Source organism: Meriones unguiculatus, chromosome 1 (assembly GCF_030254825.1).
Source record: "Meriones unguiculatus strain TT.TT164.6M chromosome 1, Bangor_MerUng_6.1, whole genome shotgun sequence".
NCBI classification, from domain to species: domain Eukaryota; kingdom Metazoa; phylum Chordata; class Mammalia; order Rodentia; family Muridae; genus Meriones; species Meriones unguiculatus.
In genome coordinates, this window is record NC_083349.1 from 48,970,395 (window position 1) to 48,991,106 (window position 20,712).

The following is a 20,712-nucleotide window of genomic DNA, read 5'->3' on the forward strand; positions in this document are numbered from 1 at the left end:
TGAGTTTGGTTTTGAAAGTTTAAAGTTGAGGAGCTGTGCAGATTCCAGATGCATGGTGCAGGTCCGCAGCTGTTGGGAAGTCTTGGTTCAGTGTTTGTGTTACCCAATAACCAGTGTGGTGGATTAGGTAGTACTGTAACCTGGCTTTCTGCTGCGCTGTTGTTGGTGAAGCAGCCTCAGGTTGGGTTCTGCTAGAGTTAAGATTATATATTTATAACTTTGCAGATTTTGGATGTGTGCTAAAGAGTAATGGAACTAACTTGATTTGTCTTAAAACACTAACTTTTATTTTCAGTGATTTCTTGTGGGGGGGGCAGGGTTATGTTATGTAGTCCATGCTGGCCTAAGATTCACTGTATAGCAAAGGCTAATGTTTTGTTGGTTGGTTGTTTGGTTTTTTTTGTTTTTCAATACAGCGTTTCTTTGTGTAGCCTTGGCTGTCCTGGACTTGTTTTGTTGATCAGGCTGGCCTGGAACTCACAGGGATCCTCCTGTTTGTGCCTCCCTGAGTGCTGGGATTGAAGGTGTGTGCCACTGAGCCTGGCTACTTTAGTCATTCTTGAATGTTTGAGTTTGCTAGTAGTTGGAGTCGTCAGGCTTCTGCTGACCACAGTAATGTGTAGGATACCCCCTTGAGCCCATTGGTGTTTGTTTCATAGCCTGTTAATTTTGAATAAGCCAGTTGCATAATAGCAGCAATTAGTGTTATTGAAAAGATAATATGTATGTCTTATAATGCTGTCAGCATTATACTATTCTGATTTGTTTTATTTTATTTAGTTATTCTTTTGTGAGCTGATATTAAAATTTGTACTCTTTGAGAGAACATTGAAAACATTGACATTTGTATATAAAGGGATAAAGGTCTGGTTTATAATTTTTAGTAAACATTGTGTTAAGTAAATTAGTATCATTCAGTTGCCTTTTACATTTTCTTTGTTATGTTTTCACATGTTTTTAACATATACATTTTAAATAATGGTTTAAGATTGTATGTGATTACCTGTCAAGTAAAGATAGTATTGAAAGTAGCTAGTCACAGGTATTTGTGAAATAAAAAAATACATCCTAAAGGCATGTACAACATTAAAGAAATCTACAGGGTCCGAGCAATTGCATTTGCAGTGTTGCATGTTGGTATCACAAATTGTGTGAACGAATATATGTACACTAATTGCATGCATGCATTAACATTTTATTAAGCTTTGATTTCCTTAATTATAAAATAAGAGTGATAATTGTGCCCACTTCAGGATTCTTGAAATTAATCGAAATAGTGAAACACTATAAAAACACTTAGCAGATGGTGTAGCGTGAATAGATGTTGGTAATATTAATACTCTTTCTTCCAAGTGTGGAAGGTAACTTTATGCCACATTTAAACTTTCTTGTAGATGTGCTGAAAGACATTATGACACCGCCAAATTTAACTGCAGAGGTATGTATAAATACAACCATAATGTATTGTGTAACATAAGACCAATAGTCTTTTATTGCTTAGTGATAATTATCTAGATTATTGACGTAAAAATCTTAAGAATAGCCTTTGCCAGTTTTGAAAAGTCAATTTAATTTCACAGTTGTTCTTTAGGTCAATTAGACCTATCAAGTGTAAGGAAAACTAAATTGCAGAGTAGATTGAGAATGAGGAGAGGTCACTAGACTAAACTAGGATAGGAAGGGCTTAATAACTCTTTGGAGCAGGGTGTCATTGGAAACAATTACAGGAAGAAAGCAGAACCAGTTTTACTTTTCTGTATGGAAGAATGACATAAAGCTGGGAAAGGGTAGAGCAGCTGTGCTGGTTCTGCCCCAGAACCCACAGAGGCTGCAGTGGTATCTGAAGGGGAGTGTTGTGAGTGCTGTGTTTTCGTGCAGCCACCTGCATGTCAGCCTTCTGAGAATTGTGAGCACTGAGGACTAAGTGAGAGCAGTGCTCTGGGAGTGTGTCCTTGTGGGATAGACAGACTAGGCGACTGCTCGCTAGGAAGCATGCTACAGGTGAAGCTCACTTAGGTTTAAATGTACGTTTTAACAGACTCTTGAATGTTTTTGTGTTTGCCTCTGGGGAAATGAGGTTGGGAGCACAGTTAGGCAGATGATTAAGTGAAAGCCGGCCTGCAGGCTCTCTGTAATGGCAGTTTGCCACCATTTACCAGTGTTCCTGTTGCAAAAAAGGATCATATGGATTGTTCTTGTACTATTTTATGATGACTTGGTTGAGGCTATGTCATTGTTTTCACACATTAAATAATGTAGCGGATAATTAGAACTTTAGTTCTAATCGTCAGGATTATTTTATTGTTTTAAGTTTTTAAGACAGTCTCCACCCCAGGGTTACTTTGAACTTCTGATCCTCACAAGTGCTGGCTTTACAGACATGGATACATCCTGAGTGGTGCCGGGATAAACCAAGGCTTAGTGTCTGTTAAACAAGTGCTTTCTGAACTGAGTTACATCCCTAGAGTTAAGATTTAAGGATCTCAATAGGGTAGAATCAAGACAGATAGTAGTAAGCTAACCACCGCAGCAGAGCTGAAGCCCTCTTTCTACACAGCAACACCTTGACGGCAAGGAACAAAGACTAGATTCTTAATGTGAAGAAAATTTGAAACTGAATTTGGTAAATTTTACCAAAAATTGTATGCTTTTTGTGAATAATTAATTTCAAGCCAAGTATATGCAATTATAATATTTGTGAGACCATTTTAAAAAATAAGTCACTGGGTAATTTTATTATGAGATAGAAAGGTCTGTCTAGTCTATACTTTGTTCAGAGCACATTTTGTGATGGTGTGGTGATGTCTCCTATTGCGTCTTCTGGTAGAAGTCACTACCAGACAGGAGACCTGTCTGACACCCATTTGGATTCAGGGTACTGATGTGCTGTGGTGTGTTCTCTTCATGTAGCAGATTCCTCCTCCTTCATGGAGCGAGGACCACAATGCTTGTTTCCTTGTCTAATGAATACATTAAAGAATTAGTTAAACTTTTTCTTAAAAATTAGGTTAGTAAGCAATAAATTAAATTTCCCTGAAAGTTAAGCTTTTTAAAGCACCAATAAGTTTATATGTAACAACTTTAAAGTTATCCTATTTTTAAATTAAAACTTTAGAAGATCTTTTTTTCTTACACTGAGGTTATCTTTTTGTAACAGTTGCACAGTACCCTTTTGAAGATCATAACCCACCACAGCTAGAACTTATCAAACCCTTTTGTGAAGACCTTGACCAATGGCTAAGTGAAGATGACAATCATGTTGCAGCAATTCACTGTAAAGCTGGAAAGGGACGGACTGGTGTAATGATTTGTGCATATTTATTGCATCGGGGCAAATTTTTAAAGGCACAAGAGGCCCTAGATTTTTATGGGGAAGTAAGGACCAGAGACAAAAAGGTAAGCTGATTTATTTTCCTTTTCTTCTTTGTGGACCCAAGAATTTATTTGGAAATGAGTTTTCTCCCTCCTGCTTTATGAAGGTGTAACTGCCAAATAAAAGCCTGATCTACTTAAAGTGCATGTGTGATGCTTTGAGAAATGTTATATTGTCATTACCACAGTCATATCCACTTAATAGACTCTTCACCCCTGTCGTTTCTGTCTTCCTAAACTGTACAGAGAACACGGGAAATTCTTGCTGCTATGCTGTGCAATCTAGGTGTCTAGCTGGTGTCTAGCTTTTATTTTTCTTGTCTAACAGAATTTTTTTTTATCTTTCCATTTAAAAGATAAGCTATAATAATCTATTTTTAAATTTTTTTGTTTGTTTGTTGAGATAGGATCTCCCCATATGTTGGGGCTGGCTTTTTAAAGTGCTACAATTGCAGAACTGCCCAACACTTCCAAAGTTTGTAATTAACTCAGTTAATTTTTCTCTTTATGTTGCTGTTCGTTTAATAATACTAGCAAACTTAACCATTAGCTATACTGGAAATCTTTATAAGATTTAATTAAATAAAAACACATGTTAATAAATTGTAGTGGTATTTCAGAGGCATACGTGAAAACAGAATGCATTTAGGTGACAACTTGAATGCCACCACCTAGTAAAGCATGGTATTTAGATAGTAAAATAAAAACATTTTCTGATGTGAGTATTCATCAATATAGTTAACTTTTCAAAGAATCATTGGTTATTCAGAAAACTAAAGACTTGAAATGAGTGAAATGTTTTGTCTGCATTGTAATTGAAAGCGAAAGCAAATTCTTGTAATGCTTTTTAAGAGGATACTATCTTTGGATAGTAAGTTGAAAAATTTTTAATACAATTAATGAATGTGGCCCAACATAAGATCACAAACTTACTTAAACATTGAGTTGTTTTGCAGCCTTTTTGTAATTCAGTTGTAGGATTTTAGGGTCCTAGAGTGTGGACTTTGTAAGTGACAACATTTTGCAATATCAAAAGATTGAACATGGCTGCTCCAGGGAGTAAGACAGTTGTGAAAATTGATTCTAGTATTAAATTTGTCCTTTTGCCCCACCTCCCTTCCCTCTTCTCTACTTCCCTTTCTTTTGTCTCCTTCCCCTCCCATCTTCATCCTCTTGTACTCCATTCTCCTTTTTTTTTTTTAAGTCCTAATTTTGCCTAGCTCAGCTTTGGACCATAAATAGAGGTGACCATTCCCATATTAAGTTCTGTGGTTGCAATGGTCCTGGGTCCTGTACTTCTCTTTCATCTTCCATTTTCAAACCCTCTCTTTGTAACTCTTTTGAGTTTGTCTAGATGTCAAAGGAATGTTAACTGATGTGAGTTCATAAAATCACATCTTTAATACAGTAAAAGAAAGTCATGAATCTGATAGTGTAAATGTTCTGTCATTTAACATGTGCATGGTATGTACATAATTTAAATTTTTTTGTTTATCGCTTCTATTTACACTCCGACTTCAAAACAGAATGCAAAGGAACTTTATAAAATTTCTCATTCTCCCCACCCCATTTTAAAAAAATCAGTATTTGCTGAGTGCGGTGGTTCATGCCGGTAAGCCCAGCACTCAGAGAGGCAGAGGCAGGCAGATCTCTGAGATTGAGGCCAGCCAAGGCTACACAGAGAAATCCTGTCTCAGTTGGGAAGGGGGGAGACCAAACCCCCAAATGAATGAATGATCCTTTCTTTATTTGAGTGAATCAGTATCCATTTCTTGAGAGCAGCAAGTATCTAAGTGGTTTCTTCTGCTCAGTAGTGAAATTTATGAGAGGGCTGCTGTTACACAACTTTAAAAAAAGTCAAAATTTTGCGTCGTTTGACTCTATATTATATGTCTATATTATATATTCTTGCTATCTAGTGTTATTCTTACTCTAGTTTTGGTGAAAATAAATTATGAAAACTCTTATCTCACTCATGAAAGAAATAAGGAGCATACACCTTTTTTTTTTGACCAATTAAAGTAGGCTGTGTCAGATTAAAATCTCCAAGACTGTATAAGTTCTTGTATTAGATTCTTTGCCTTCAAGCTGTGTGGCAGGAAAAGATTATGGTCCATTTTAGTTTTCACATTCAAGTGTTAAGCTGTTTGACAGAGTTAGTGTTTTATCTAGTGAACAGGTTGTTAGCGGACCTGTGTGCAGTGAAGAGCTTTGTAGTTCCTCCTGTCTCTTCAGAGTCTGTTGAGAATCTCTTGATTGGAAAGTCTCAATTGGCTTTCGTGAATTTGGTCTTCCACAGCAGTGGGTTTTTCATGGCAAATCTTGCACAGGCTATGATTTAAAACTTGTGCATCGGTAGGAGAACGTTTTACAGCAGTAGATGAGGCTCCTTTAGGATTACTGTGGTCTTGCTACACAGTACAGCAGGGAGTGGTCATGGCAGAGACATCCTCTACCTTCACTAGTGCAGGCAAAACAGAGGTGCTGTGGGTAAAACATGCCTACAGGGTATGGAGGTTTCTTCAAGAGGGTTTTTTTCTTAGCCATTTTTAACTTTTTTCCATTGAGATTTTTCAATACAATTTTTTGAGACTATAATAAAATCACATCATGAGTGTGTGTGTGTGTGTGTGTGTGTATATATATATATATATAGGCCTGTGGATATATGTTTTCAGGCTTACCGTTTGGTATTGGATAATCAGTTGGTATGCTCCTCCCTCTCAGCATTCCATACGGAGTTGCCAGTAGATCTAGGGTTGAGGCCTGGTGAGCTTTCTCCCTTCCACGATAGCAAGCCTATTGTCACCCTTGCTCAGCTCATGAAGACTATCTCACAGCAAACTTCCTCTTACAATTCTTTTAACCCTTCTACAATGATCCCTGAGCCATAGGTGCAGGAATTGGTGCTGTAGATGTCTCAGTTGGGACTGGGGTCCAGAGCTCTGCGTTTTGATCTATTGTGGTTTTCTGCAATGGTCTCCTACTGCAAAGAGAAGTTTCCTTAATGAGGGGTGAGGATTATACTTATCTGTTGATATAAAGATAAATATTTAGAATCTAGTTATGGGTTATGCTGATTTAGTATATTAGTTGTAGGTTCTTTTCCAAAATCCATGGCATCCCTAGCCCTAGATAGTCGGCTTGGTTTCTAGTACCAGGTATAATTTCTCTTTCTTTAAGGGGATTTAAATTTTTTATTTACTGTGGCTGAAGAGATGGCTCAGTGGTTATGAGCACTGAATGCTCTTCCAGAGGACCCGAGTTCAGTTCCCAGTACCCACATGGCAGCTCACAATTGTCTGCAACTCCAAGATCTGACACTCTCACATACATACATACATACATAACAGACATACTTGCAGGCCAAACACCAAGGCACACAAAATTAAAAAAAAAAAAAAAAAAAAAAGGAGCCAGGCACGGTGGCACACACCTACAAGCCAGTCCAGGATAGCCAATGCTATACACTGTTGTTGTAGTTTTTAAAAACTCTTATTTACATTTCTTAGATAAATCTCTTTCTCTCTACTCCACCGCAATCCCTTCCAACATCCTAATACCTGGTAGGAGAGAGAAAGGGTTAGTGTAAGGGGGGGTGCAGTTCTCTTAGCTGCTTCCTCCTGGTCAGGGTCGTTGGGTTCCTTGGAGCCAGTCCTATCCTCGGAGCCAGTCCTATCCTCGTTTCAGGAGATCTCCAACTACTTGTCTCACTGCATCAACAGCAGCCGGGAGCTGCAGGGAGGAAGCAGCAACAACCTTATTCTTTCTCAGAGCTACTCCACACTCTCATGGCTCTGGCATTTATTCTTTCTCCAGAGTCCTCAGATTTAAACTATCTGCAGCTGGCAAAGAGCTCCTCTCAGAGCCCACATGAGGCAGATAGTTTACTTCTGTGGACAGTCTGGATCAGTCCCACATCCCACACCTGGTATTAAAACAAAAACTTGTTCATATCCACACCACCACAGAGAAACCCTGTCTCAAAAAACAAACAAAAAATTATTAGTGCATTTATTTTGGTGGTGGAACTTGGGAGATGGAAGGGGGCAGGGAAATATCAGCAGTTTGAAAACATTTTCAAAAAGGACCCTAAATTATTTGCCAGTTATTTATTCATTTGTTTTTTTATTGGTGTGCATGTGTTTGATGGAAACTTGCACTAATTACACTAAAAATTCAAATGCTAACAAATGGTCCTTCTGACACTTTCATGGTCTGCCTCATAGTTTTAGAGAACAATGTCATTTTTGGAGACGTGGGTGAGATTATTTGACCAAGGTCTTGTGACTGTCTCAGCCATCTCTCCTGCATTGAGTCTCGGATATTTGACTTTTTTCCTTTTTTCACACAGTCTACTGTCATCTACATCCTCGGCTGTTAATTTACTGTTTGAGATGGTTACTTGCCTTCATCATGTCACTACATGACCTTTTTGTTTTGTTTTGTTCATTTGGCTAGTTTAGTCAAGGATTTTCACTTGGGACAAATAATGGTTTTGAAACGGTCTGGGCTTCTCTAAGCTCTGCTGTCACTCATCCTTTACCTCTGCAGACTTTTCAGCTGTGTGTTGCAGATGGTAAGATGTTGGGATATCAAAACTGCTTGGGGTAGTCTGTCTCTTGTTGAAGGATAAGAGTAAAATTCAAGAGTACTTGAACTTTCCCGTGTGTTTCCAGTCCAGGGTAGGTGCAGGAGGCTCAGTGAGACACAGGAAGCCCATGTCAGAAATTGAGGCCACACATTAATGTGCCATTGCAGAGACACTCTAGTCATTGCAGCCTGTTTTCAACTAGACGGAAGGAGGGGGTATTTGTGGAAACGACAAGAAGCCTTGGGCAGTGTTACAAAAGTAGGACCCCAGTGAAAAGATAACTAGGAAGTATTTGTGAAATTTGAAGCCTCTGGTGTCATTTGGTAAAATGTGATAAACCTGTGTACTCCATAGAACTGCGCTGGGGAGCACTCTCTTTTTTTCTTGCCATTTCTCCCAAGTAGAGATACTAGACTAATGTAGATAGAAGGTGCAGAACAGTTCACACTGTGAGAGACATAGCTGGTACATCTGATGTTTAGCTATTGCATTATGCTGAGATTCCTTAAGTAAGTTAGCATCCCACAGCCACATCAGTAGGATTTACTGTGTTGGTTGATGCATACTTAATCTACTCTGACAATGTTTTGGGTAAATTTTATACAGATCTAAAGGAGAGTCCTAACATGCTTCCTACCTTTATCCTTCTGATTATTTAAAAACAAGAAAGAATTTATGAACAGATGCTGTTGAGAAAGCTGTTTTTTTAATAAATGTGTGCATTTGCATTTTAAGGTACAATAACATAAGAAAGTCAAATACAGACAAAAGCCTTAAGATATTCCTGCCCCAGGAATGCTTCTTTATAGAGGATTTAAAGGGCCAGAAAAAATGAACTGTTGTGATCAGAATTATACAGTTCATAACAGCGTTTACAGTACAAATCAGTCTCCTTCCATGTTCTTGTATTTCTTTGTATATTATCAAGCTTACAAATTCTGACCTGAAAAAGGTACTTTGAAACTGTTTGAGGATATTACCTCTTTTTAGGTTCTCCTGAAAGGTTTGATATTGCTGATGGTTTTTGAAAGGCTCCTCGTTTTTATACCTTTTTTTTACAAATAATAATGTTTAATAACTGCCCCCCCGCCCGAGTTTGGGGAATAGAGCGTGATTTCTGGTCTTGTAAATATAATGCTGTGCATTTCCTTACAATTTTTGCAATTTAATTTTCTTAAAACTTTCAAAAATGAAATCCTGGCATTTATTAGAAAAGATGGAACTGGAAGTCATTATTTTAAGTAAAACAAACCTGATCAGAAAAGCTGTTTTCTCTCATAGGAACAACCTAGGTTGGAGGTGTGCGTACCATCAAACTAGAAAGGAAACCTTTAGGGGAGGAAGGGATCTCACAGGAAGGTGGTGTAGTGATGTAAATGCAGAAAAGGAGCTGTGCGGGCTCGGGAGGGAGGTGAATCAGGAGGAAGTGCAGTGAAGCCTCTGTGTGGCAATCTCATGACCAAATACAAACCCTACAAAGCATCACTCATTTGTGTGATGGTCAGAGTGATGGCAAAGTGATGGATGTATTTTAACTTGTCTTCATCACAGCAACCTTAGCTGAGTATGGTAAAGCTGTTTTAATGCAACGGACAAATTCCTCCTGAGAAGTGTCTTATAATTAATACAATTGATTACTCAGAGTGATTTCATTCTTAAAACACGTGGCAGTATACACAGTGGAATTTCACTTGAAAACGCCATAATAATACCTAACATTTTGTATGTTAGTTAAGAATCCCCCTCTAGTTACATGTTTGCCAAATTCTTGTCATTTGTGTTTATGGATTTGTACTTTGTGATTGTAATTGTAAGCTACTGGAGATGAATAGTTCTTAAATCAGTTTTATAGTTGTGTATGGTATTAATTTTACTAGAATTGCCTGTATTGTTTTGCTTATATTCTTAATTTTAACTATGGAGGGACCATAAGAAGCCTATTATCCAGTCCATAGTAATGGCACAGAGTAATGCTTTGAAAGGTTTAAGCGGTTACTTAATGTGGAGCACATCTGCAAGGATCACACTGTCCTAAGTCAGTTTCTCTTTGTCATGCTCAAAACCGTGCTTCCTAATTATGAACTCTATTCTCCTTGCTATACTAAGTTCTACTAAATTTTTCATTCATTCATTCATTCATTCATATTTTTTTTTATTCCAAAAATAGAAACTAATGCCCAAAAAAGAAAAACAGCTAATTTGAATGTGTGAGTTTTCCAGTTTTAGGTCAGAGAAACACAACTCAAAGCAAGGTTAAAGAGAAGGAGACATTTATTGCCTAGTGTAACCTAAAAGCTTAGGTCTGGATCTAAATGCTCAACAGGTGTCAGGAATCTCTTCTTTCTACTCTCTTCCTTTTTCCTCTCTTGCCTATGTTTATTTCAGGTAAGATCTTTGTAAGCTGTGGTCCGAGTAGCTTCATGCTTGCATTCTGACTAACTGCAATGGGAAGAAAACACCAATTTTAGTGAAAGTTCCCGATACAGGTTCTGATTTCCCTTGTTTAAAGCATGTTCCTCTTTTTGAACCAAAAGTTTTTGCTAGGGAGTGGAATCCTCTGCTGTGGTCATGTATCTGAATCGAAGAATAGGCCCATCACTTCCAAACCACAAAGAGAATGATAGTTTCTGAAAGAAAAATGCAGGTAAGGAAAGTGTGATGGCTAGAAATGATCTGCTTCACCTTTGCTGCAGATTCTGTAGATCAAGTGTTAGTTATACATCATAGAACTGAAACATTATATAATCTAAACCTCAGAGATTCTTCAAAGATGGGAAGCACTGAAATAAAAGAAGTTATGACTTCATTCAAATCACAAAGCATTCCTGTCTTCAGAGCCCCCGAGTCAGATTCATTTAGGTCTACGTAATGGATTCGAGCAAGATACCAGATGGAGTCAGACTGTTTTCTTACTAGAGGGAACAAGGCTGGCCGTGGTACCCTTGGGTAATCCCAGCACTTGGAAGGAAGATACAGGAGCATCAGGAGTTCAACATTATCTTCAGATACTGCAGCATGAAGAAGCCAGCCCTCCCCCAGAGGGAAAATTGAGGTTATCATGGTTGGCTTATGGTGTTACAAAGGCCTGTAGTCTCCGCTATTTGGAAGTTGAAGCAATAGGATAACCACTTTGAGGCCAGCCTGGGATACATAATAAGACCCTGTCTTAAAAAGAAAATATGTGATAATATATTCCTTTAGTGTTGTGGGAATAATAGAAATATATTTTTAAGGTTGGAAAGTAGCTACAGTAACTACTGTTGGTCTTGTCATAGTAATAATAGCCAAACTATAAGAGCCACGCTCTTTATTGAATTACTGCCTTGTGATTTATTGTGATCACTGAGAAATGTAGATCTCCCTCTTCAAGTGAATATTTTTAGGTTGAAACATATTATTTATAAGTGTAGACATGAAAAATCTTTACCAGATCACTAGGAAAGTTTCCTCAATTACAAAATTACTTCTTTAAAAAAAATCTAATTTGTGAATTTACCTTATATTGGATCATCTAGACTTTAAATGCATGGAAGATGAACATACATTACATATTGCGATATGCTAATCCAGTATAGTAGTCTTATGTCAGTATTAAAGGTCTAAAAGCTGTGTGTCATCTATACTTTTAGTCTGTTTTCCGAGAGTCAGCCAGGCGTAGGCTTGCACGCCCTTAATTGTTAGAATTTGGAAGGTAGAGATAGGCAGATCTCCCTGAGTTCCAGGACAGTTACACAGAGAAACCCTACCTTGAAAAACCAAAAGAAATTAGTATTAAATGCCAAGGCTTAAAAATGAAGAATTTAATGAAACACACATTAGGAAAATGTAAATTTCCAAAGCAAGGAACAGGTTTTTAGTATTTGAATAGCATTTTAATAAAAAGCATTAAGACTAATCAGAGATGTCATTTTACATTTAACATAAGAGACTGTGTGGACACTGAGCAGTTATGAACTTATATGCCAAAAGGAATCAAATTTGTTAAGCAAAAGCTGGAAAAATAAAGAGATGGAAAACAGTGTTAGAAATCTTGAATATACTCTGAGGAGGCACAAAGTAAGATATGTACACAGTGAAAAAAGTAATAAAATTAGCACATAAGTGCTACACAGTATCCCCTTATATAGATTAATAACTCATTAGACTAAGTCCAAGTCCCCACAAGATTTGAAACTAGAAATGTATTACTGCATGTTGTTGATGACTGTTGAGTAGAACTGCAGTTTAAAGTTTGAGTTCTTATGGATATTTAAAACCATTTTCTTAAATAATTTTGAGCCAGTTAAGAAAGATACATTCACATTTAGATTATTAAGCATAGAAAATGAAGACAAAAATATAAATGAATGAAGTGAGGAAACAGTAAATTGTTTGGACTAGTAAATTGAACACTAACTAGACAATCAGAGCTGGTGTTTTGAGTGGTGTTTAGGGTTAAATCTGAGTTTTGGTAACTGAATTAAAGATGAATAATGTAACAGATATTTGTATTTATCCAGGCAGTTAAAATTCCAGCTGGTGTATGGAGCTCCAGCCTCACTTGCTCCCTAGGCCTGTGCACAGCGCAGGCTTTGCTTGCGCAGCACTGCTGCACCACCGCTGCCTGTCGGGTGTGGGTGAGCGCTCTTCACACGCTCTTGTTGGTCTTTGTACTGCTGACTTACACCCAGCTCTTTTCAGAAAGATTTGAGCATATGAATACTTGAGATAATCGGCATCCTACCCATCACTTGAGAAAACTATAATATAGAGAACTGTTTATTAAGGTACACAGATAAGAAATGTGTACCGAAAGGTAGAGATGAAGAGAAAAATACCATCTGAACCTCATCAGCTACTAGCTTGACAACCCGGTTTTACCGACTTGCATTTAAGTTTCTTTTAATTAATTTGTTTAAAGATTTTATGATGGGGTGTTGTTATGTGTCCCAGGGATTAACTTTGACCCAGAATGCCTCAACTTGCCAAGAGCTAGGACCACAGGCATGTGCTACCACATGCTTTATACAGCTTATTTTTTTTTTAATCTTTTGAGTAGAAGTAAATTAATATGGTTCAGAAATATATGTTGTTAAAACAGTCCTCATCCATTTCCTCTCTGCTATTTCCCCTAATTTCCTTAACTATGCTATTTTACCTCCATAATTGTCAGTGACAGTTTTGCTCTAATAACATTTTACATTAAATTTATTAAACACTTTTTCACTTCAAGGAGATTCCTTAATGTTACTATTTTGTAACAATTCTTCAAATTAGTGTGGCTTTGCAACTTTTTTAAAAAGAAAATCAGCTGGCCAGTCTGTGCTGCATGCCTTTAATTCCAGCACTTGGAAGACAGAGGCAGGCGGATCTCTGAGTTCAGGGTCAGCCTTGTCTACAGAGCAGATTCCAGGACAGCAGAGGCTACACACAGAAAAACCCCATCTCGGAAAAAAGAAAGAAAGAAAAAGAAAAATCGAGAGAAATAAAATTTTGCCTTTTCCAGCATTTGTACTACAATTGTTTCTTTCTATAACTGTTACTTAGTATTTGTATACTATTTTGTACTTTTAACTTCTTTTGTGTAACTGCATTTATTATTTTATCCTTGCACGAATTCTACTAGGGTTCATGTTGTTGTGCTCATTTTCCTAAAGAAGCAAATTGAAGTTTGTATTTTGATTATCAGAATTCAAATATAACCTTTGACTATTGAATATGAGCTTTATCACTCAGCCAAAATCTTAAAATTGCTAATCATGATTTCAAGTGGTTTATATCTATTTTTCTATTTGTTTGTTTTGTTTTTGAGACAGGGTTTCTCTTTGTAGCCCTGCCTGGCCTGGAATTCACAGAGATTCACCAGCTTCTCCTGACTGGTATTAAAGTCATGTACCACCACTTCTGGCTATATGCATTTGATACACATATAGAGCAGAGAGCAAGACAGACAGACAGGGAGAGGAAGGGAGCCAGCTAGAGACCATACTCCTCAACTTGCTGGTCATCCTATGTCTTTTATACTGTTTAGCTTTTATACTTTCTGCTTTACCAGAAGAAGGGCATTTTTGTCTATAGAGTTCTTAGCACGATAGAGGTTTAGATGTCATCAGTAAATTAAAGAGCATTATAAATATTTTTTTCTTATGAACATAAAATACCATTTTCTGCGATTCTGTTTGTTAAGACTGGGCCTCACATAGATTGGGCTGACCTTGCACTTCTGATCTTGGTTGAACCCAAGTACTAAGATTACAAGTAGCTACTGCCATGCCAAAACTTCTGTTCATTTTTAACTGTTAGGCTTGTTAATTGCTTTATATTTCTAAGTTGCTTTTTCTCTAAGTTATGTTAGTCAATACATTTTTTCACATGCGAGAGATTTTTTTTTTCTTGAGTTATTTTCCCGTGTACATTCGTGTGTGCGTGCGTGTGTGATCGTATGTTTCTTGAGTGTTCATCTTCTGGTGCCATCCATCATGTTCAGACAGGGTCTCTCATTGGTCTGATACTCAACAAGAAGGCTAGGCTGGCTAGCCTGTGAACCCCAGGAATCTGCCTGCGTCTGCCTCCCCAGTGCTGAGATTATAAGCACATATGTGGTTGCATTTTTAAAAAAATATGCATATATATATGAGAGCCTTGGGTATAAAGAATAGCACAGAAGCCTAGGCGGTTTCTTTATATATATATAATATATACACACACACACACATATATATATATATGCGTAGAGGGGGTTGGCTGGAGTGGCAGCTCAGTGGCTTAGAGCAGAGGACCCATGTTCAGTTCCCAATGCCCACACAGTAGCTCCCAAACACGTGTAACTCCTGATTTCATGGCATGCCTTCTTCTGGTTTCTATGGACACCAGGTGTACACTGCACACATATTTGTATGTAGGCAAAACACTCATAAAATAAACATTTTTTAAAAACTAAGAAAAAATACATATGTGGGTTCTGGGTCCTTCATGCTTGCAGGGCATGCACGTTATTGGCTGAGCCATCTCAGCCTCCTGTTGGGGGACTGGGATTTTGTTAGGAACTTCGGCTGGCCTGGAACTAACTATGAAACCTGGGTGGTTTGGAACTTAGCAGCGTCCTCCTGCTTCAGCCTCTGAAGTGGTAGGGTTACAGTTGTGGGGCACCATATCTGGTTAGGTATCCCTTTGAAATGGCATGTGAACTGTCTTCAAAGCATTCGTACTACCTCGTATTTTCTAAGCCAGTTTGTGTTTCCCTTAGTGCCCCGTTAACAGGTCACTGTTGCGTGTCTTTCTCATTTCAGCTATGTACTCTTTGTTGGGCTCCATGGTCAGAATCTCTTCTTCTGCAAAGAGACAGCACATTTCTAGTGTGCTGATTTTGATGTGTTTTTGCTTAGAAAGTGGGTGAGCAGGTTTGTGAAGAATTATATGCCTGATGAGTCTGTCTTTGTGAGGAGCCTTGGGTATAAAGAGGCCTAGGCTGTTTCTTTCAATATGCAGTAGCCTTTCTTATTGGGTTCATAGATCAGAGCAGTATTTAATTGTTGAATAATCGAGGTGTTTAATAACTACATTTTAAGAATATCTGATATTTTTCTTTCTTTTGCTCTTGCTCTGATTTATTCAAGTATTGAGTTAGATTTGAATGTTAGCCCGTAAGGAGAAACTTTGGAATAACCCAGTTGTTCTAGCAATTTAGCGCAATAACTTTAATGAATATTTTTCTTACTTATATTTTTCTTTTCTTTTCTCTCCCTGCCCACCAGGGAGTGACTATTCCCAGTCAGAGGCGCTATGTATATTATTATAGCTACCTGTTAAAGAATCACCTGGATTACAGACCAGTGGCACTGTTGTTTCACAAGATGATGTTTGAAACTATTCCAATGTTCAGTGGCGGAACTTGCAGTAAGTGCTCTACATTCCTATCCTTCTGTATGTTGGAAATTTTTCCTGTTACTGTATCTAAATGTGTATGTGAAAATTTAGAAATACTTTACCAGGTTACAACATATGCAGGAGAGTAGATTTCTGAAGTATTGGGATTAATTAGTTCAGTTGCTGAGCTCATTGGGTTAAGAAACCTAAGAACATTGAATGTTAGTGTTCTCGAAGTCAATTCTACTTCGAGAAACATTCTGTGTTACAACCACTGAACGCAGTCTTTATTCTGACAAAATAAGGGAAAGACACTTTCGCAGGCCAGCGTGTGAGTGGCAGTGGGATCACCAGCTTACTGGTTTCTGGCAGGGACCAAGTCCTTCATCTGAGGGAGACAGATGTTTATAGTCACAGTGACAGAAACAGAGGGGCCGTAGCAGCAGCCTCCAAATACAGAGAGTAAGAGGGTATGTGATGCCTGGATGCCTCTCTTGGATCTAGCCCTTGGCCTGTGACTTGGCCATGTCATCTTGCTGAGCGTTTGCTTGTCAGTAAAATAAAGCTTGAAATCTGACCCTCCCTTGCTAAGTACAAGGTCTTAACACTGGGGTCTGCTTGTAATTTTTCTCTTGTATGGTAGCAGCTGATGGTCTACCTCACATGAGCCCACCTCGATCATTTTGATCTTGGTTTGTTTGTTTGTATGTTTGTTTTCCTGCTATTCTTGGCAAGAGTTCTTAGCTACAGACCTCTAAGAATAGGAAGCCCAGTACTTGCACTAAAAGCAGTTACTTTATGAAGGGAGAATGTCTGGATGGGATGTATATAGAAAATATATGGAGGAGTTTTATGTAGCCCTATACGCCTAGGCTACTGCACTGTCTTTTTTCTGTAACAATTTTTTGACACTGAACATCTGTCTAAGTACCACCGGGGAGTTGTCAATCATGTTTTATACCTAAGAATGTATTTTATTTGTATTTTCAATATAATGTCCTAGTTGCAGATCATGTCACTTATTAGAATCCCCTTGTTTTGCAGTCTGTCAGTTACTTTAGTTTTTTTGTCTCCATGAAATATTTAGCTAAATTAATTTGTTTGCTCTAAAATAATTTATATAGAGAAAATTAATTTCTTAATGTCATCTATCTTTGTCAGATAGGTTTGATTTTTCACGAGTGTGAATTTATTAAATTCCCCTGGTTTATTAATATAGCTTATTAGAAAGTTCTAAGGAACTTTCACACTGATCATAACAGTATAATTTTTAAAACTTAAATTCAAGGCACAGACTATTGAAAGCATTTGGCCTAGGAACCTCAGCAGGTTCATAAAGAAAAAAAAAAGGATGAAAACTTATGTTCTTCCTAGTTTATGTATCAGTATAAAAGCTGAACAAAGGTGATATGGAGGTAATAAGGAAAAGCTCTGCTCAAGAGTCTTACTAGGTACTGACTTTTTGTCAGTTCTACTTTGCCTGTCTATGATTCAACTCTATTTTGTTTGGCTTTTGGTCTCACAACATTATGCTTTTATCCCTAGACTTAAAATTATTGACTACTGTCTTTCCACACTTGCTCTCTATCTCTATCTCCCTTGCTGCTCCCAATAAGCCTGCAAAAAAAAAAAAAAAAAAAAGGTATTGACTGCTAAGGTCTTTCTAATCTTTTAAATTTTCTAGTTATCTACTTATGTGCTGGGATTTAATACTGTATCTAGTGAAGTTATATTAAAATACAGCTCAGGGTTTGTATGCATAAATTACAAATTCTGTATTTACCAAAAGGTTTGGAAACTTAATTTCGTGGAGAAAGTCTGCCATGGAGAACACATGCAGTTTAGATTGGCATTAAGTCTGAAGGAAGTATTATTTCAGGCAATAGGAGTAAGGAGAACTGAAGCACAGCAGAAGAAAAGAAGTAGGCAGGAATAGAAGAGGTATTTGGCTATTCCAGAATCTCAAATGGGAGATAATAGACTTGGAATGTGGTGTCTTGACGGTTCTAGTGACTTGAGTCATGTCTTACAGACTATTCTGTATTCTGTAGGAAGTTGTGATGGAGGAAGGACATAAAATCAGCCAGGTGACTTGGCAGGTGGTGTTAGGACAATGAAATGAGCTTTGTTTGGCTGTCTTTTAGCTGTTTATATCCAAAGATTTTGTTCATATTTTGATCTTACCAAGGTAGATGACTCACAGAAAGGAGATGAAAAGTGCACTTGAGATTTGGAGACATAAATTTGGCTTTAAAGTTGTTTTAAAGTCTAATGAAAACAGTGTTTGTATGAAGAACTGCAATGGAGCTGGAGGTCTCTCTCAGTGGCATAGAACTAAAGCGAAAAAGGCTTTGCCTTGAGTCTCCAGCTTTTTAAGATATTTGGTAGTTAAGGAACTTGGGGGATGTGACTATAGGTTCAAGAGTGGATGAGAGACCCTATCTGTTCGGGGAAAGCATCAGGAATAAGATAGTAATTTAGGCTTGAGATGTTGTTGATGTAGGAAAGGGTGAAGGCTGAGGAAGAGGGAAGGGCAAGTTGGGTTCAGGAATAAGAGGAGGTATCAGAGAAACAGAAAACCAGTGAGGAAAACTAAAGTATCTTCTGCAAAGGTATCAGGAGCTAGCAGCATTTTTCTTACCTGATTATTGTCTTATTTTTTTTTTCTAAGTGAATGAAAAGTTGCTGTGTATTAATAAAGATGATCAGTTTGCTTTTCTGTTGGGATACACTCTCTCCAAGAGAGTTTAATTCTCATCTTTCTTTACTGGTTCAGATCTTGTCATTTCTTCAGAACATAGTTATCATAACACAGGTTATATTTCAGGTATATGTCTGCATGTCCACAGACACCAAGTTAAACATGTCACAGGTTATATTTCAGATGTATGTCTTAGAAGTCAAAAGAACAGTAGTAATATTAGAGTTGAGTTGTGGTTAGGATTTCCATCCCAATGTAAAACTTTTTATACAAGAGATAATTTTTCTCAATGGCCTTAGGAAATGCTCCCATTTATTAATTTAGTGTACACTATGGCTAAAGACACTATTCTGTTGCTGTGAAAAGACACTATGACCACAGCAACTCATAAAATAAAGCATTTAGTTGATACTTGCTTACAGTTTCAGAGGTTTAGTCCACTATCAGCATGGCATGGAGCATGGTAGCACACAGGCAGACAGGATTGTGGAGAAGTGTCTAAGTAAGAGCTCTACCCCCAGATCTGCAGGCAGTAGGAAGAGCAGACACACTGGACCTGGCTGGATCTGTTCAAACCCAAAGCCAGCCCACCTCCAGTGGCATACTTCCTCTTAAAAAGGTCACATCTATTCAGCAAGGCCACGTCTCCTAATTCCTCTCAAGCAGTGCCACTCCCTGATGAAGCATTCAAATACATGAACGTTATGGGACCATTCTCATTCAAACCACCACAGACACGGAGTTAAAACGACTCCACACGCACTGAGTGCACTAAGCAGGCATTCCAGTACCTCAGCCTGTCATAATCTACATTGCTGTCAGCACCACTGTCCTCCGTGCTCCTATGAGCCTGGCCCATTATTTTTTGTGTAAAGTGTTCAGCGCTCCTAATCCAAAGTCCACATTCAGCCAACAAACAGCATGGTCAGGCTGATTATTTTTAGTGAAACATTTTTAGCTTATTTTTAACTTCTAAGTACTATGGCTCTGTAAGTTGTCAATTGTTTCTGACAGTTGGTCAAGCCTTGGAGATGTACCTTAGATATTGTTTAGTTAAAATCCAAATTACACTGTCAGTTTTGTTTTTAAGTCCTAAAATCAGTAGTATCAGATTCTGGGCTGGTGGAATAAGTCATTAAGATTTTAAGGCATTTTATCTTGATAATTTTTAGCACAGCTTTGAAACTATACTTTGCTCATTTGTTTCTTGTTACACTTCACTATTGTATAAAGCCTAGTAAAATGTCTCATTGCACTTTGCCCCTCTGGTCTTTGAAATGCATTGACAGATTGTTGACAGTGTTTCTTCTTTTGAGGGTGAGTTTCATGATAAACTTCCTGTAAATCCATGTTAGAATAACCTCATATGCTCCTATTAAGGATCCTATTCTTTGCTTTTATATGCTAAATACATAAACCTTTATGTTTTTATCAAGCTAGAAATTTATCTTAGATAGGTTTGGCTTTAACATTTTTTCCAGTCATTGGTCACATTGATAAAAATCTACTTTTCATCTTAAAAGAATTAATACCTGTGGTATTGATATTTATACACACACACTAATTATTCTCGTTTTTCTCTGGCTATAAATGAATTAGAATACATTTTAGAAATAAAACATCTTTTCCTTTTCATATCTTTAACCATCTTTTGGTTGAGTTGCTAATCACAATCATGGTGACGTTTGAGAAATTGTACTTAAGCACTAATTTTAAAACAGTCCTAGATTGACACCAAGTAATTGTTGATGGAAACAGTGTTTGGCGGGAAGAAAGACTCTGTTGTAGTTTCCTTTGGTGCTTGCTGCATTTCCTGCAGACATGTGGGGTATTGCCCTTTCTGTGTCTCATGATTATCACTCTATATACCTGCCATACCCATGTGAGTATAGACAGCACAAATTGGACTCAGTAGGTTTCCCAAAAAAAAGAAGGAAGGAAGGAAGGAAGGAAGGAAGGAAGGAAGGAAGGAAGGAAGGAAGGAAGGAAGGAAGGAAGGAAGGAAGGAAGGAAGGAAGGGAAAGAAAGAAAGAAAGAAAGAAAGAAAGAAAGAAAGAAAGAAAGAAAGAAAGAAAGAAAGAAAGAAAGAAAGAAAGAAAATGTGGTGGCACACATCTTTAATTCCAGCACTGGGGGAGGCAGGTAGATCTCTGTGAATTCAAGGTCAGCCTGACTCTACAAAGCAAGTCCAGAAGAGCCA

General features: G+C 37.7%; 1 protein-coding gene across 1 annotated transcript in view; it reads left to right on the forward strand.

Moving 5' to 3' along the window:
- The window catches only part of Pten (phosphatase and tensin homolog), a gene marked incomplete at its 5' end in the record, with an annotated part of 70,676 nt that overhangs the window by 41,331 nt on the left and 8,633 nt on the right, over positions 1 to 20,712 (forward strand). Inside the window, 3 exons of the mRNA XM_021657475.2 lie at positions 1,395 to 1,438; positions 3,158 to 3,396; positions 15,700 to 15,841. Of these exons, the coding sequence (XP_021513150.2) occupies positions 1,395 to 1,438; positions 3,158 to 3,396; positions 15,700 to 15,841 (425 nt within the window). The remainder of the gene's footprint in view (positions 1 to 1,394; positions 1,439 to 3,157; positions 3,397 to 15,699; positions 15,842 to 20,712) is intronic.